This window comes from Sphaeramia orbicularis, chromosome 20 (assembly GCF_902148855.1).
Source record: "Sphaeramia orbicularis chromosome 20, fSphaOr1.1, whole genome shotgun sequence".
Classification (NCBI taxonomy): Eukaryota; Metazoa; Chordata; class Actinopteri; order Kurtiformes; family Apogonidae; genus Sphaeramia; species Sphaeramia orbicularis.
The window spans coordinates 41566907-41583214 of NC_043976.1; the positions used below are offsets into that span (position 1 = coordinate 41566907).

A 16308-nucleotide genomic window follows, 5' to 3' on the forward strand; every position below is an offset into this window, starting at 1 on the left:
TCCTCCTCCTCCTCCTCCTCCTCTTCCTCCTCTTCTTCTTCCTCCCTACAGGCCAAATACAAAGAGGCGTCCAAACAGCAGACATCTTCGTCTCTGTACCATCGACTACCTGAGACTCTGGAGACTCAACACGCTAAAGAGGCATCGCAGCTGCAGAGTCAGGTGAGCACACACCTAAAAACCACCTACACACACACACACACACACACACACACACACACACACACACACACACACCAGGAAAACCCACTTACAAACACACACACACACTAGGGTTGGGAATCTTAGTTGTAAGGCCGATACGATACACATCTTGATACAGCATCTCCGATCTGATATATTAAAGATACGTGTGTGGCATCTTACGATGTGATACAATACGATTCACACCCATATCACCATACAGAGCGATTTTGCACATTCTGTTTGAACACATTCATTCTGGTAAAAAAAAAAAATGCAGTGCAGTTCAGTGAGTTTGATCATTTATTTATCAAATAAGAACATGACTTTTTACAAAGTGTCTTTAGTTCAGTTTCAGAACACGTGCCTCACATTCAGTCAGGTGAAAAAGTTAGGACTTTGTTTCCAGAGTCATTTCTCTGTTTCTCACACTCAACTTCTTGCTCCCACATTGAATCCATTTTTAATGTAATGTATTTGTAATGTAGGTAATACAGAAAAAAAGATTCTGTCACTTTAAGAGACACCTGCGCAAGGTATTCTGGGATATGCTGTTAGATATGTATGTGACTGTCTAAGGAAGTATCTGTGGTATGTACTGCAGTATTCAATGCAGTTGATCTAGTATAAAAGTACACGTTCATAAACCACATGTGTTCACCTCCTTCTATGTCTTCAGATTCACATACAGACGTTACAGTATTCATCGGTGGTGCTCGAGCCACAGTGCATGGGCGGAGCTCAGACTGTTAGTGTACAGTGTCCACATCTGCGAATCCACAGCACATGTTAACGTGGGTCTGAAGAAAAGAAACACTCACTCAAATAAATAGTAACACTTTTAAATGAGAGTAAAAATATATTCTATTGAATGGATCGAATTTTATCGATACAAACATTCAATAACCGATGGATCGCAATATCATTCCAAACTTTTCATTCACTCGCAGCTTCTCTACTGGTGCACACGCATGTTGGCGTATCGATGCGTATCGGATAATCTTCCCATCCCTAACACACACACACACACACACACACACACACACACACACACACACACACACACACACTGAATGTCTGCTGGTCTAAATCCCAGTGTTGTGAAGCGCTGTTTGTTGCTGTTCTCCTTCCTCAGAACCGCTGACTGTCAACATGTTCTTGTTTGTTCGGTTCTTGTTCCGTAGACGTTGTATAAAGAGGCTGTGAAGAAGGACCTGCCCTGTCCGGTTTACCACCAGCTTCCAGACACCCTGGAGACCCAGCTCGCCCGAGACCTCACCGACATGCAGAGCCAAGTAAGAACTGCTTCAGGGGGTTGTCGTGGGTTGTCATGGAAACGTGTTGCCGTGACGTGGACCTCCCTGTTTTTCCCGCCTACGTTTGCAGATTAAGTACAGGGAGGACGGGAGGCGGAGTCTGTCTCAGAGCTTCTACTCGCAGCTTCCTCAAACCTCGGAGACTCAGTTCGTCAAATCGGTGTCGGAGCTGCAGAGCGAGGTGAGTCGACTTGACGCAGGGGGCGGGGCTTCATCATCAGCCTTCAGAAGCTCCGCCCCCTGCCACTGTTACCCCTTCTAGTTCAGCGTGTTAGCATTAGCCACACTCGCCGTCCTCCGCTTCATCTCGTCTTCTTTTTCCTCGTCTTCCTCTTTGCTTCATTTTTTGTCTCCTCTTCATTGTCTTCTTCGTCACCTTTGGCTCAGTCTCTGCCTTTGTCTCCTCCTCTTCATCATCTCATCTTCCTCTTCTTCGTCTCATCCTCTGTCCTCTCTTTATCTCGTCTTCATCTCCTTCTTCATGTCATCTTCCTCGCCTTGTATAATCCTCTACTTCATCCTTTTCTGTCTTCGTCTCATCTTCTTCGTCATCTCATCTTCTTCCCAGTGTTTCCTCTACAAACTGGTCCTGGGACTCAGCTCACCAAAAAAGACTGAGTAGTCCTTCTGTTTTTTTGTTGGGTCCCACTGCTATACTATTGAGTCCCGAAACAAAACTTTAATTTTAAAAAGGACGTTGTTTGTTTCATCACCTTCATTTTCCATATCAGATCATTCACAGTGTCACACATACACTCCATTGTACACAAACGAAGTGAAACAGTCATATTTTCCTGAACTGTGTAATGAAATAATGTAAATATTCAGGAAGAATGATGATTTTAGAACATGTTAGGGTGATCTGATACAGACTGGTCAGTGATGGCACTCCTGGTGAGAGACAGACCAATCCCAACAGTGGCATGTGGAGTGACTTTGTTCTTAAAAGCTCTTTTCTATGTCACTATTTGAGAAGCCAGAGACTTACTCAACACAATTTGACCTGTTTTTCAGATTAAGTATAAGAAAAGTGGGAGGCAGGAGGCCGGCAGCTGTCTGTACTCTGTCATGGCGGAAACGCTGGACACACAACACGCCAGACAGGCGTCGCAGATCCAAAGCCAGGTACTGACATGGACACGGACCTCCAAGAACTGTATACACTATATGGACAAAAGTATGTGGACACGCTGAATTCAGGCGTTTCTTTTCTAATAGGGGTCTGGGATACAAAACAATAATGATTAACGTCAGAATAGAGTTTTATATTGGGATAAATATCATTGCATTGGTTAGTTTTGTTTAACCTATAAAGACCCAGTGGTACTTTTGTGTCACTTCCCAAATGAATTTTTTTCTATATTTAACCTTTCTTAAGTGATTTATCACCATTTATTGTAATATTATCCTCTTTTCATTTATTTTGAGTTTTTCAACATAAACCATATATTTTCCTATATTTAACTTACTGATCATGTAGATTTAAAGGTTAGTATATCAAAACAGAGAAAACTGAAGAAAAAGTGACTTTTTTAGCAAGATATATCATTAACTGAATGTCAAAACCAGTGTGTCCATCCACTGTCGTTGATCCAACTCCATGGGTTTTACTGGTGAATCAATGTTGTTGATGATGGTGTTTCCACGGTAACTGCAGAGCCTCTGAACGTTCAAATGGGTCATATCTGTTATGATCCGCGCCGGTGTTGACCGCCGGCTCCTCCCTCTCCTCATTACAGATCATATTCACCTGCGGGGCGACGTGCGGCTGCAGCTCATTAGCTGTTAGCTATTTAAGGCTTGGGGCTGCAGTCGCACATCGCTGGTCCATTGCATCTCCTTCACCCATGCCATAGCCCAGACATTAAGCCATCTCAGGACTCTTGACACAGGTTTTTGTTTATTCTGTTTTTTTTTTTATGTTAATGAATTCTTTGTTTTTCCCTTCAGCGCCATGCATGTGAGTCCTCTGTTTTCCACTGTTGTGACAATACCTGATGACCATGAAAACATGACAAACTGTATTTTACACCAATTATTTACATGTATTGACAGGATTAGTGGATCAACAGGTATAAAACAGTTTACATTAGTAGATGGTTTTGGTTGTCTGTGGCTCTTTGGGTCTTTATGGGTTAAATTGTTATCTTTGTTTCCAAAATGCCTCAGATGGTTTTGACTTCATTTCTCTCAACATTGTTTTTTTTTTTTTTTCATCCATGACTAGGATTTTAAGTGTTGTACCTCTAAATTTCTAACATATTTTCATGCTCTGACTGTAAATAATAATTTTCTACCACAACTAACCATCGACTTTCTTCACATCTCACTGGGGAAGAAAAATCTCCCATTAAACTTCGAGGAAATATTGATGTTTCTTACAGCTGTAGCCATGATGTGTCCCAATATTTTTGTCCAGATAGTTTATAAACATCAATATTTCCTTAAAGTTTAAGGGTACATTTTTCTTGCTGTATGTCTGAGGCATTTTGGAAGCAAAGATACCAATTTAAACCAAACACTGGAATTCAACATGTCCCAATACTTTTGTCCATATAGTCATAGTCATAGTTTATTTATAATGCTTTTTAAAACAGTAGAAGAAGAGAGAAATAACACAATTTGACTGAAAAAGGCTCAGGCAGAAGCAAAGCTTGTTAATGCGTGCCTACTAGTACATGGTGTCAAGTAGAAAGAAAAAAATATATATATACATACATACATATATAATTCTTTTTTATAATTACAGCCATAACTCAAATATAGATGCACATGATGCTTTTTTGAACATAAATTAAGGACATTAGTTTTACATTAGCATTAGGTATTTAACTTCTGGGACTTTCAGGCAGAATATGAGTACGTATGTGTCCAAATGCAGCCTGTGTCCATGCTGTCGTCCCTGCAGGTGAAGTACAAGGAGGACATGCAGAAGGATTTGTCGTCCACGTTGTTCTCCAGCCTTCCTCAAACCCTCCAGACTGAACGGGCCAAGGAGGTGACGGAGCTGCAGAGCCAGGTGAGATCCAATCGACCACCGTCACCAGCAACCCACAGGTGTTACCGGCTCTGAACACCAGGCACATGCTCAGTCAGATGTCTTTGAACCCGTAGTAGATGATTGGGTCTCCAGTCACACATTTATACATCCACCATCAAATTAGCATAACTCCTGAAACTGTCTATTGGTATATGGATGGATGGATGGATGGATGGATGGATGGATGGAGGGATGGAGGGATGGAGGGTTGGATGGATGGATGGATGGACGGACGGACGGATGGACAGACAGACAGACGGATGGATGGATGGACAGACAAACAGACAGATATGTGGATGGATGGATGGATGGATGGACAGATGAACGGATGGACAGATAGACGGATGGATGGATGGATGGACGGACGAACAGACAGATGTGTGGATGGATGGACAGATGGATGGATGGATGGATGGTTGGATGGATGGACGGACGGACGGATGGACGGATGGATGGATGGACAGACAGACGGATGGATGGATGGATGGATGGATGGACAGATGAACGGATGGACAGATAGACGGATGGATGGATAGATGGACGGACAAACAGACAGATATGTGGATGGATGGATGGACGGATGGATGTACGGATGGATGGATGGACAGATAGACGGATGGATGGATGGATGGATGGATGGACGGACGGACGAACAGACAGATGTGTGGATGGATGGACGGATGGACGGATGGATGGCTGGATGGATGGTTGGATGGATGAACGGACAAATGGGAAGTTGGATGGACAGATGGACGGATGAATGTACGGGTGGATGGATGGACAGACAGATCGATGTGTGGACGGATGGACAGACAGATGGATGGATGGACGGACAGACAGATGTGTGGATGGATGGATGGATGGACAGACAGACGGATGGATGGATGAACGGATAAATGGGAAGTTGGATGGACAGATGGACGGATGAATGTACGGATGGATGGATGGACAGACAGATAGATAGATGTGTGGACGGACGGATGGACGGATGTACTTCATTGATCCCAAACTGACATGACACACACAAGAGTAAACACACTATACATATTCTTCTTCTTCTTCTTCTTCTTCTTGTTCTCCTTCTTCTAAACACAGGCCTGGACAGTACACTCAGTCCTACCTACTGGTCCTTTCAGGCTGTTTAGCCCACATCTGAACATGTGTTGGTGTCCTTCTTCTGTCAGCTGTCCACGTATGTTTTTCAGGTGAAATATAAAGACGGATGTAAACCCAAAGCACCGCCGCTGTACCACCTCCTGCCCGAGACGGCCGACACGCACTTCGCCAAACACATGTCGGAGATGCAGAGCGAGGTGCAGATTCTTCACTCCAGCACATGTTGGTTTCATGTTCTCAGTCTTCTGCCTGGTAATATTTGTTCTGTTTTCAGTCCAAGTACAAGAAGGACAAAGAGGATCTGCCCAACACTCTGTACTCACTGATGCCAGAGACTCTGCAGACGCAGTTTATTAAAGACATGGCAGAGACTCACAGCGAGGTCAGACACTGGTTTAACACTGGTTTAATACTGGTTTAACACTGGTTTAAGACTGGTTTAATACTGGTTTAATACCGGTTTAACACTAGTTTAACACTGGTTTAATACTGGTTTAACACTGGTTTAACACTGGTTTAATACTGGTTAAACACTGGTTTAACACTGGTTTAATATCAGTTTAATACCGGTTTAACACTAGTTTAACACTGGTTTAATACTGGTTTAATACTGGTTAAACACTGGTTTAACACTGGTTTAATACTGGTTTAACACTGGTTTAAGACTGGTTTAATACCGGTTTAACACTGGTTTAACACTGGTTTAATACTGGTTTAACACTGGTTTAAGACTGGTTTAATACTGGTTTAATACCGGTTTAACACTAGTTTAACACTGGTTTAATACTGGTTTAATACTGGTTAAACACTGGTTTAACACTGGTTTAATACCGGTTTAACACTAGTTTAACACTGGTTTAATACTGGTTTAACACTGGTTTAACACTGGTTTAATACTGGTTAAACACTGGTTTAACACTGGTTTAATATCAGTTTAATACCGGTTTAACACTAGTTTAATACTGGTTTAACACTGGTTTAACACTGGTTTAATACTGGTTTAATACCAGTTTAATACTGGTTTAACACTGGTTTAACACTGGTTTAAGACTGATTTAATACCAGTTTAATACTGGTTTAACACTAGTTTAATACTGGTTTAATACTGGTTTAACACTGGTTTAACACTGGTTCAATACTGGTTAAACACTGGTTTAACACTGGTTTAATACCAGTTTAATACCGGTTTAACACTGGTTTAATACTGGTTTAACAGTGGTTTAACACTGGTTTAATACTGGTTTAACACTGGTTTAACACTGGTTTAATACCAGTTTAATACCGGTTTAACACTGGTTTAACACTGGTTTAATACTGGTTTAACAGTGGTTTAACACTGGTTTAAGACTGGTTTAACACTGGTTTAATACTGGTTTAACACTAGTTTAATACTGGTTTAACACTGGTTTAATACTGGTTTAACACTGGTTTAAGACTAGTTTAACTGATTTAATACTGGTTTAACACTGGTGTAATACTGGTTTAAGACTGGTTTAACACTGGTTTATAACTGGTTTAACACTGGTTTAAGACTGGTTTAACACCGGTTTAACACTGGTTTAATACTGGTTTAACACTGGTTTAATACTGGTTTAACACTGGTTTAATACTGGTTTAAGACTGGTTTAATACTGGTTTAACAGTGGTTTAACGCTGGTTTAATACTGGTTTAACACTAGTTTAAGACTGGTTTAATACTGGTTTAACACTGGTTTAAGACTGGTTTATAACTGGTTTAATACTGGTTTAAGACTGGTTTAACACTGGTTTAAGACTGGTTTATAACTGGTTTAACACTGGTTTAACACTGGTTTAACACCGGTTTAACACTGATTTAATACTGGTTTAACACTGTTTTAATACTGGTTTAAGACTGATTTAACACTGGTTTAAGACTGGTTTATAACTGGTTTAACACTGGTTTAAGACTGGTTTAACACCGGTTTAACAGTGGTTTAACGCTGGTTTAATACTGGTTCCTTCCCTCCATCCCTCCTTCCTTCCTTCCTTCCCTCCTTCCTTCCCTCCTTCTTTCCTTCCTTCCTTCCTTCCTTCCTCCCTCCTTCCTTCCTTCCTTCATTCCTTCTCCCCTTCCTTCTCTCCTTCCTTCCCTGCTTCCTTCCTTCCTTCTTCCCTCCCTTCTTTCTTTCCTTCCTTCCCTCCCTCCCTCCTTCCTTCCTTCTTCCCTTCCTTCTTTCCTTCCTTCCCTCCTTCCTTCCTTCCTTCATTCCTTCTTCCCTTCCTTCTCTCCTTCCTTCCCTGCTTCCTTCCTTCCTTCTTCCCTTCCTTCTTTCCTTCCTTCCTTCCCTCCCTCCCTCCTTCCTTCCTTCTTCCCTTCCTTCTTTCCTTCCCTCCCTCCTTCCTTCCTTCCCTCCCTCCCTCCCTCCCTCCTTCCTTCCTTCCTTCCTTCCCTCCCTCCTTCCTTCTTTCCTTCCTTCCTTCCTTCCCTCCCTCCCTCCCTCCCTCCCTCCCTCCTTCCTTCTTTCCTTCCTTCCCTCCCTCCCTCCTTCCTTCCTTCTTCCCTTCCTTCTTTCCTTCCTTCCCTCCTTCCTTCCTTCCTTCCTTCCCTCCCTCCCTCCCTCCCTCCTTCCTTCCTTCCTTCCTTCCTTCCTTCCCTCCCTCCCTCCCTCCCTCCTTCCTTCCTTCCTTCCCTCCCTCCTTCCTTCCTTCCTTCCTTCCTTCCTTCCTTCCCTCCCTCCCTCCTTCCTTCCTTCCTTCCTTCCTTCCCTCCCTCCCTCCTTCCTTCCTTCCAGTCCTAACAGACTTGGTCCTTTAACAGATAAGTGCGTCTGGGTTGAACTCCTCACACTCACAGTGCGTCTCTTCACCTCTCACTGACCACACCCCCTGGGTTTCCTTGGCGATATGACATCAGCCTCATATCTTTTCACTTAAAGCTGTCTTGTCATTGGTCAGCTGCTCCAGCCAATGGGCTTCAGGCTGATAAGACCGGTCCGAGGACATTTAGCATGCTTTAGACGCTGAAGTCGTGTCTGTGTGTGTGTTGTGCGTCAGGTGAGGTATAAGCAGCAGCAGCAGACGGCGCTTTACTCCAAACTGCCTGAAACTCTGGACACCAAACACGCCAAAGAAGTGACTGAACTGCAGAGTGAAGTGAGTCACACCCATCCCATCCTTTAACCATCTTTTCTGTCCTCATGTCCGTACTGTCCAAATGACTTCCTGATTGTTTGTCGTCGACAGAAAAAGTACAAAGACGAGGGGAGGAAGGAGAGGACATCGTGTCTTTACTCTCAGCTTCCCGACACCTCGGAGACCCAGTTTGTGCGGGAGTTGACTGAGATGCAGAGCCAGGTACACACCATGAGCATCACACCACACGGAAGTGTCGAACAGATGAGTTAAAGCCAGCTCATACCTCTGCCTGAACGTTTTCAGTTTTCATTTGAAGTCCTTCTGAACTGGGTTCTACGTCCCTGGAATTATTGTCCTTTTTTCCTCATTTGTTAGTGGGTTTTTTTTTTTGTAAATGGACCAGTTTTAAGGGTTTTTGTCCTGTTCATGTGCTTTTGCTGCTGCGCTGCAGTTTCCCAGTTATGGATCAATATCCGTCTGTCCACCTGTCCATCCATCTGTCCTTTTATCCATTCATTCATTCATTCATCCGTCTGTCCATCTGTCCCTCTATCCATCCGTTCATCCATCCATCCATCCATCCATTCATTCATTCATCCATCCATCTGTTCATTCATTCATCCATCCATCCATTCATCCATCCATCCATCCATTCATCCATCCATCCGTTCATTCAGACATCTGTCCATCCAACTTCCCATTTGTCCGTCCATCCATCCATCCATCCATCCATCCGTTCATTCATCCATCCATTTATCCATCCATCTGTCCGTCCAACTTCCCATTTATCCATCCATCTATCCATCCATCCATCCATCTATCCATCCATCCATCCTTCCATTCATTCACACATCCGTTCATTCATACATCCATCCGTCCGTTCATCCATCCATCCATCCGTCTATCTGTCCATCCATCCATCCATCCATCCATCCATTCATTCATTCGTCCATCCATCCATCCATCCATCCATCCATCCATCCATCCGTTCATCCATCCATCCATCCAGGTCTTTGTAAACAACACCAAACATGTTGTTGTTGGTTTCAGAACAAATACAAGGAGAGTGGGAAGAAGAGTCAGAGCATCAGCGTTTACTCCCAGCTCCCAGAAACCAACGAAACCCAGTTCGCCAAAAGTGTGTCTGAAATCCAGAGTGAGGTACAGTAAACAATGCAACACACTCCAACGACTTAGCATTTGCTTTAGATGAGTTCATTTATAGTGAAAACTTAAAATGTTCATGTTTAACTGTGATTGGTTGTAGACTCCTAAGTGGACCATAGGGTTAAGAACCGAACAAAACTGAAGAAAATTAAGCTAAAAACTAAAGAAAGGAATTGTGATGTAAAAAAACAAGAGTATGGTTCATATTTGGTTCTAAATGTGTTTAGGATGTTTTTATACTCACGTTTTGTCTCTTCCACAATATTATTCTCCTCCCCTACATAATTTATTACAATTACATGCACATTTCCAATTATGCAAATGAGGTGATGACATCATTTAGCAACTTCTGGCGACTTTTAGTTCTGACAATAGGTACTTTCTTTACTGAGGAGTTGGCAACACTGAAAATACTATAATTATTGTGTTTCCTGTTTTCTCAGTGGAATACGACGTGATGTAAATATGATCAACTGCTCTTTATTTTCTAGACCAAATACAAAGACGCTGGTAAAAAGGAGGCGTCCGTCTGTCTGTACTCGAAGCTGCCGGAGACTCTGGACACGCTGCACGCAAAAGAGGCTTCAGAGCTCCAGAGTCAGGTGAGTGTCCGGACAGAAACCGTCGTGTAAAATTTACGACTGTAAGTGGGAGACATCTGTGGTCTCTTTGACAGTCTTCTCCTGTTGTATTTATGTCCGTACTCCCATCTATGTAGCGGAACTTTGTCGAGTAACAGTCACACAGAGCCAGAGACAAAGTCAGAGATCGAGCAGAATTCGAGCTGCATAAAAGTGTTTTTTCATACACAAAATAAACACTGAGTTGACGTCTGCAGAAACAACTAACTTTTTCGCTCTGGGAGGCCACTTTTAAATCATCAAAAGTAGGTTGGGTTTAGCTACAAACCACACCCCTTTTTTTATCATATTTTGAACATTAATCTAGTCACGTCGGAAACCCCACTTTTCAGCTTGTCCCCGATAGGGTGAGTTTTTTTTGGTGTCGGAATGAATCTACTGCATCTCCTTTGCTCTAATAGCCAGTGAATACATGATTTTTTTTTCCCCTCCCGTCCTGTGCTCCTGCCCCCCCCCCACCCCACCCAGGTTGAGAACCACTGGTATATAGATTAGGTTGGTTGACGTAATAACCATAATCCCATAAAGAAAATTCCAATAAAATACATCAGACTTTGTACGAAAAAAATTGTTTAAAATATTATTAGCAGCCAGTAAAAAGGCTATTACCAAAAAATGGTGCAGATTAGAACCGCCTACAACTAAGGACTGGCTACAAATAGTGAATGGAATATTTGAGTTGGAGATTCTGACCCACAGATTGAGGACTAAAGAAGAGCAGTGTCATGACAAACGGAAGAAACGGACAATTTTCATTTCAACGTCACATTACTAAACCCAATTGTTAGTCACAAAAGTTTTTTTATGGTCAATGTATGTTTGTTTTGTATTGTACAGAAATCAAACAATAAAAAAAGAAAAGAAAAGAAATACATTAGACTTAAAAAAAAAAAAAAAAGCAATTCTGTTTTTTTTTTATGGATGTTTAGATCTTTATGGGTTAAAAACTGGATCTTTTTGTTTCTTTTTTCATTCATCTTTGTTCCTTTTCCTTATTTTGTTATTAGTTAACCAACAGGCATTAAACATTTTAATTCAGTAGATGATTTTGTTCACCAGTGGCTGTTTGGGTCTTTGAGGGTTAAAAACTCCATGGACATCAGTTACCAGTTACCTTTTACTGTCACTGTCAACAGTGAGTTTGAGCTCCAGGAAGTTCTACCAGTCTGTCATTTGTCATCATTTAAGGTGGAATACTCATCCTTCACAGCCTCGTTTTTGGCTGAAATAAGCTGAAAACTCATCATCAGATCAGGTTGAAAAGGCTGCGTTCCGTGTGTTTTTGCGTCTTTGTGCAGGTGAAGTATAAACAGGACGGTAAGAAGGACGTGGGCGGCTCTTTGTACCACCATCTGCCTGAGACCACAGAGACACATCAGGCCAAAGAGCTGCAGGACATTTACAGCCAGGTGAGCAACAAACACGCCGAGGTCAGAGCGTGACCGCCGGGCGTCAGGACGCGACGTTTGTAAAGACATCCATGTGTTTTTTTTAAATCTCAGGTGAAGTACAAAGAAGAAGGTAAAAAGAGCGTCGGTAAGGCCTTGTACTCGCTCCTCCCTGAGACGGCAGAGACACAGTTCGCCAAACACATTTCAGAAATACAGAGTGAGGTGAGGACCCTGAACGCCTCATTATAGAAGCAACAACTGAACACGAATGCATTTAACGCATCTGTTCCGTGTTGTTTTCAGTCCAAGTACAAGAAGGACAAAGAGGATCTGCCCAACACTCTGTACTCACTGATGCCAGAGACTCTGCAGACGCAGTTTGTTAAAGACATGGCAGAGACTCACAGCGAGGTCAGACACTGGTTTAACACTGGTTTAAGACTGATTTAAGACTGGTTTAACACCTGTTTAACACTGGTTTAACACCTGTTTAACACTGGTTTAATACTGGTTTAACACTGGTTTCACACTGGTTTCACACTGGTTTAATACTGTTTAACACTGGTTTAACACTGGTTTAACATTGGTTTAACATTGGTTTAATACGGGTTTATCACTGGTTTAACATTGGTTTAATACTGGTTTAACACTGGTTTAATACCAGCTTAATATTGGTTTAATAGTGTTTTATACTGGTTTAATACTGTTGTAATGTTGGTTTAATACTGTATTAATACCGGTTTAATATTGGTTTGTACTGGTTTAATACTGGTTTAACATTGGTTTAATACTGGTTTAACACTGTTTTAATATTGGTTTAAGACTGGCTTAATACTGGTTTAACACCGGTTTAACACCAGTTTAATCCTGGTTTAAAACTGGTTTAATACTGGTTTAACACTGGTCTAATACTGGTTTAACACTGGTTTAATACTGGTTTAATACCAGGTTAATAGTGGTTTAATACCAGTTTAATATTGGTTTAATACTGGCTTAATACTGGTTTAATGCTAGTTTAATATTGGTTTAATACTGGTTTAATACCAGTTTAATATTGGTTTAATACTGGTTTATTACCAGTTTAATATTGGTTTAATACCAGTTTAATATGGGTTTAATACTGGTTTAATACCAGTTTAATATTGGTTTAATACTGGTTTAACACTGGTTTAATACTGGTTTAATACCGGTTTAATATTGGTTTAATACTGGTTTAATACCAGTTTAATATTGGTTTAATACTGGTTTAATACTGGTTTAATACCAGTTTAATACTGGTTTAATACCAGTTTAATATTGGTTTAATACTGGTTTAATACCAGTTTAATATCGGTTTAATACTGGTTTAATACCAGTTTAATATTGGTTTAATACTGGTTTAATACCAGTTTAATATCGGTTTAATACTGGTTTAATACCAGTTTCATACCAGTCATCAGTTTTACAGAGAAAGGATGAAAACAATCCAAACACTTGGACTTGGTTGGGGTTCCACCAGTGTTTAAGAGCAGACACAGGCTGTGGTTCAGGTTGTGTGTTTTTTCACACAACACCAGCAGCAGATAAAACCAGCGCTGTGGTCTATTCCAGTCCCTTTATCACAGTCGGGTTCACAGTGACCAGGGCCTCTTTGTCGCACAGATAAAGCACAGTCACATGTTTTTAAGAGGCTCTTCCATACTTTTATTTTAAAGAGAAGAATTTTGGTTTAAGATGAAAACAAACTGGTTCTGGTCGGTTTCACTGCAGGTTTTAGTCCCAGTTGTGTGGAGTTTTAATCTGACACTTCATCATTTCATGGTTACAATCAATTAATCTTCTTTTTTTTTTTTTTTGCAGATCAAGTACAAAGAGGCAGGAAAGAAGGAGTCGTCCTCCTCTCTTTACCATCATTTGCCACAAACACTGGAAACACAGCACGTTAAAGAAGTGACAGAACTTCAGAGCGACGTACGTCCATCATTTATACAAACCAAGACATAACACATGAACCTGGAAACAAGACACAACACTCCAGACTTTATTCAGCTGAATTATGTAACTACAGTATTCACTGGGGGGCAAAAATACCGTCATTTCCAGACTATAAGCCACTACTTTTTTCACACACTTTGAACCCTGCCGCTTAAACAATGATGCGGCTAGTTTATGTTTTATGGACTAACGAGCTTCATGCCGCCAATACATTTAGGCTCGTCACACCAGACCAATAAAATTACCCAACAGGTCGCAGTGGTCCAATGAAACTGTTCGGATCACCGTAAATCAAACGCACACACACTAAGTTCTTCAGATCAGTCATTGTGCGCGTCATGCACACACCCTCATCATGGAAAACACATGAAGAAATGTATATGAGGCAAATTTCAACTTAAAAGGCGGTCAATCTGGCTGTCGAAGAAGGAAATAGAGCTGCTGCACGTAAGCTCGGCATCAGTAAATCGATGGTGAGATGTTGGAGACGGCAGCGTGAAGAACTGACTCAATGCAAAAAGACGACATGTTTAGTGGGTGTGGCTTATATTCAGGTGTGTTCAGTAGTCCGGAAATTATAGTATGTGGACATGTTGAATTCAGGTGTTTGTTTTCTAACGGGTCTGGGATCCAAAACAATAATGGCTAATGTCAGAACAGAGTTTTATATAAGGAGGTAAGTTCTTCACATCTCACTTAGGAAGAACTAACTTCAAGGAAATGCTAATGTTTTTTGTTCTTTTTTTTAAAATCTCAAATCCTCATGACAGCTGTAGACATGATGTGTCCCAATATTTCTGTCCATATAGTTTATAAACATCAATATTTCCTTCAAGTTTAATGGTAGATTTTTCTTCCTCAGTCAGATGTGATGAAAGTAGATGGTTAGTTGTGGTAGAAGATTATTATTTACAGTCAGAGCAGGAAAAATGTTTTGGAGATTTAGAGGAAGAATATTTGAAGTCACAGCCACTTATTTAAAAAAATAAATTTAAAACTATGTTGAGAGAAATTCAGTCCAGACCATTTCTGAGGCATTTTAGAAACAAAGATAACAATTTAAACCAAACTAACCAATGCACTGATATTTGTCCCATAATATAAAACTCTGTTCTGACATTAGTCATTATTGTTTTGGATCCCAGACCCCTGTTAGAAAACAAACACCTGGATGCAACGTGTCCACATACTTTTGTCCATATACTTGAAAATGTAAGGGTAATGTGAGTGAATGTTGCTTCAACGTGAGTCTCGTCTGAAGCAGTGGCTGTTTTTCCTTCAGGTCAAATACAAGGAGAGTGGGAGGAAGTCCATGTCGTCCAGTTTGTACGCCCAGCTGCCGCAGACGGCCGAGACGCAGCTGGCCGCCAAGGTGTCCGAGCTGCAGAGCGAGGTCAGCGCGTGTACGATGAGGTCCGATCAGGAGTCGGCCCCGCCCTCTTTCCTCCAAATTGACACCGTTTTCGTCTTTTCCAGAGTAAATACAGGGAGGACGGGATCAGGAGTCTGTCTGGGAGCTTCTACTCTCAGCTCCCACAAACCGCACACACTCAGTTTGCCAAGGCGGTCTCAGAACTGCAGAGTGAGGTGAGAAATGGGGGCAAAGCATCATGGGAGCCGTAGTAAATTTAATGATGCAAATATACAGACTTGGCATTTTGTTCTATTGCGAACTGCAGCGGCTCCAGACACTCCTCTTAACCCTTAGATGCATAAATGGGTCAAAAATGAGCCAGTGAGGTTGTTTTATTACAATATCTTTGTAAAGAAAAGTTGTCGTTATTTCATGTTCCAGGTATTCCTCAAAAAACATGTTACTGACATCATGCTATTTAAATTTTTTACTTACCGTTTATAGACTTTTTTTTTTTTGTCTGTATTTGTCTCTCTATTTGTTCTTTGATTGCCATTTAATATTAACTCCGTATCTGTTTACCCGTTTGATGTATGTTTGTCCCTTGGCTGTTTATTGTAAAGCATCTTTGAGTACTTAGAAAAGCGCTGTATAAAACCGATGTATTATTATTATTAGATTTGATGAAATTGTAGTTTTTGTGTTTCTACTCCAAACTTCCATAAGTGAGTCAAAATGACCCGCATTCATTTACAGCAGAATTACATCTGAACTTTTGACTCATTCTCCATTCATTCATTCATTCCTTCATTCATTCATTCATTCTGCAGCGAGACCAAAGGACTCACTCATTCACAAAATAGATGCTGACATTGTTCTATTGCTGTTATATACTATATATTATTTACTATATATGCTTTACTTTTCAAATTTTCAAAATATTAAAAAAAACTATTTGAAATTGTTGCAAATATTAAAAACTGAAAAATAAAAATATTTCAAAAATGAAATCACTCTTTTTTTGGACCAA

At 41.0% G+C, this 16308-nt stretch overlaps 1 protein-coding gene and 1 long non-coding RNA gene across 2 annotated transcripts in view; one reads left to right on the plus strand and one right to left on the minus strand.

Annotated features, from left to right (window-relative positions):
• Window positions 1-2310, minus strand: part of LOC115411345 (uncharacterized) — a 22366-nt gene extending 20056 nt beyond the window's left edge. The window contains exon 1 of the long non-coding RNA XR_003934193.1: window positions 2300-2310. This is a non-coding gene — a long non-coding RNA (uncharacterized LOC115411345). The remainder of the gene's footprint in view (window positions 1-2299) is intronic.
• The window catches only part of LOC115411287 (nebulin), a 218846-nt gene that overhangs the window by 46075 nt on the left and 156463 nt on the right, over window positions 1-16308 (plus strand). The window contains exons 27-43 of the mRNA XM_030123363.1: window positions 52-162; window positions 1368-1478; window positions 1570-1680; window positions 2514-2624; window positions 4408-4518; window positions 5745-5852; window positions 5930-6037; window positions 8671-8769; window positions 8860-8970; window positions 9802-9912; window positions 10410-10520; window positions 11858-11968; window positions 12062-12172; window positions 12254-12361; window positions 13790-13900; window positions 15207-15317; window positions 15401-15511. Of these exons, the coding sequence (XP_029979223.1) occupies window positions 52-162; window positions 1368-1478; window positions 1570-1680; window positions 2514-2624; window positions 4408-4518; window positions 5745-5852; window positions 5930-6037; window positions 8671-8769; window positions 8860-8970; window positions 9802-9912; window positions 10410-10520; window positions 11858-11968; window positions 12062-12172; window positions 12254-12361; window positions 13790-13900; window positions 15207-15317; window positions 15401-15511 (1866 nt within the window). The remainder of the gene's footprint in view (window positions 1-51; window positions 163-1367; window positions 1479-1569; window positions 1681-2513; window positions 2625-4407; window positions 4519-5744; window positions 5853-5929; window positions 6038-8670; window positions 8770-8859; window positions 8971-9801; window positions 9913-10409; window positions 10521-11857; window positions 11969-12061; window positions 12173-12253; window positions 12362-13789; window positions 13901-15206; window positions 15318-15400; window positions 15512-16308) is intronic.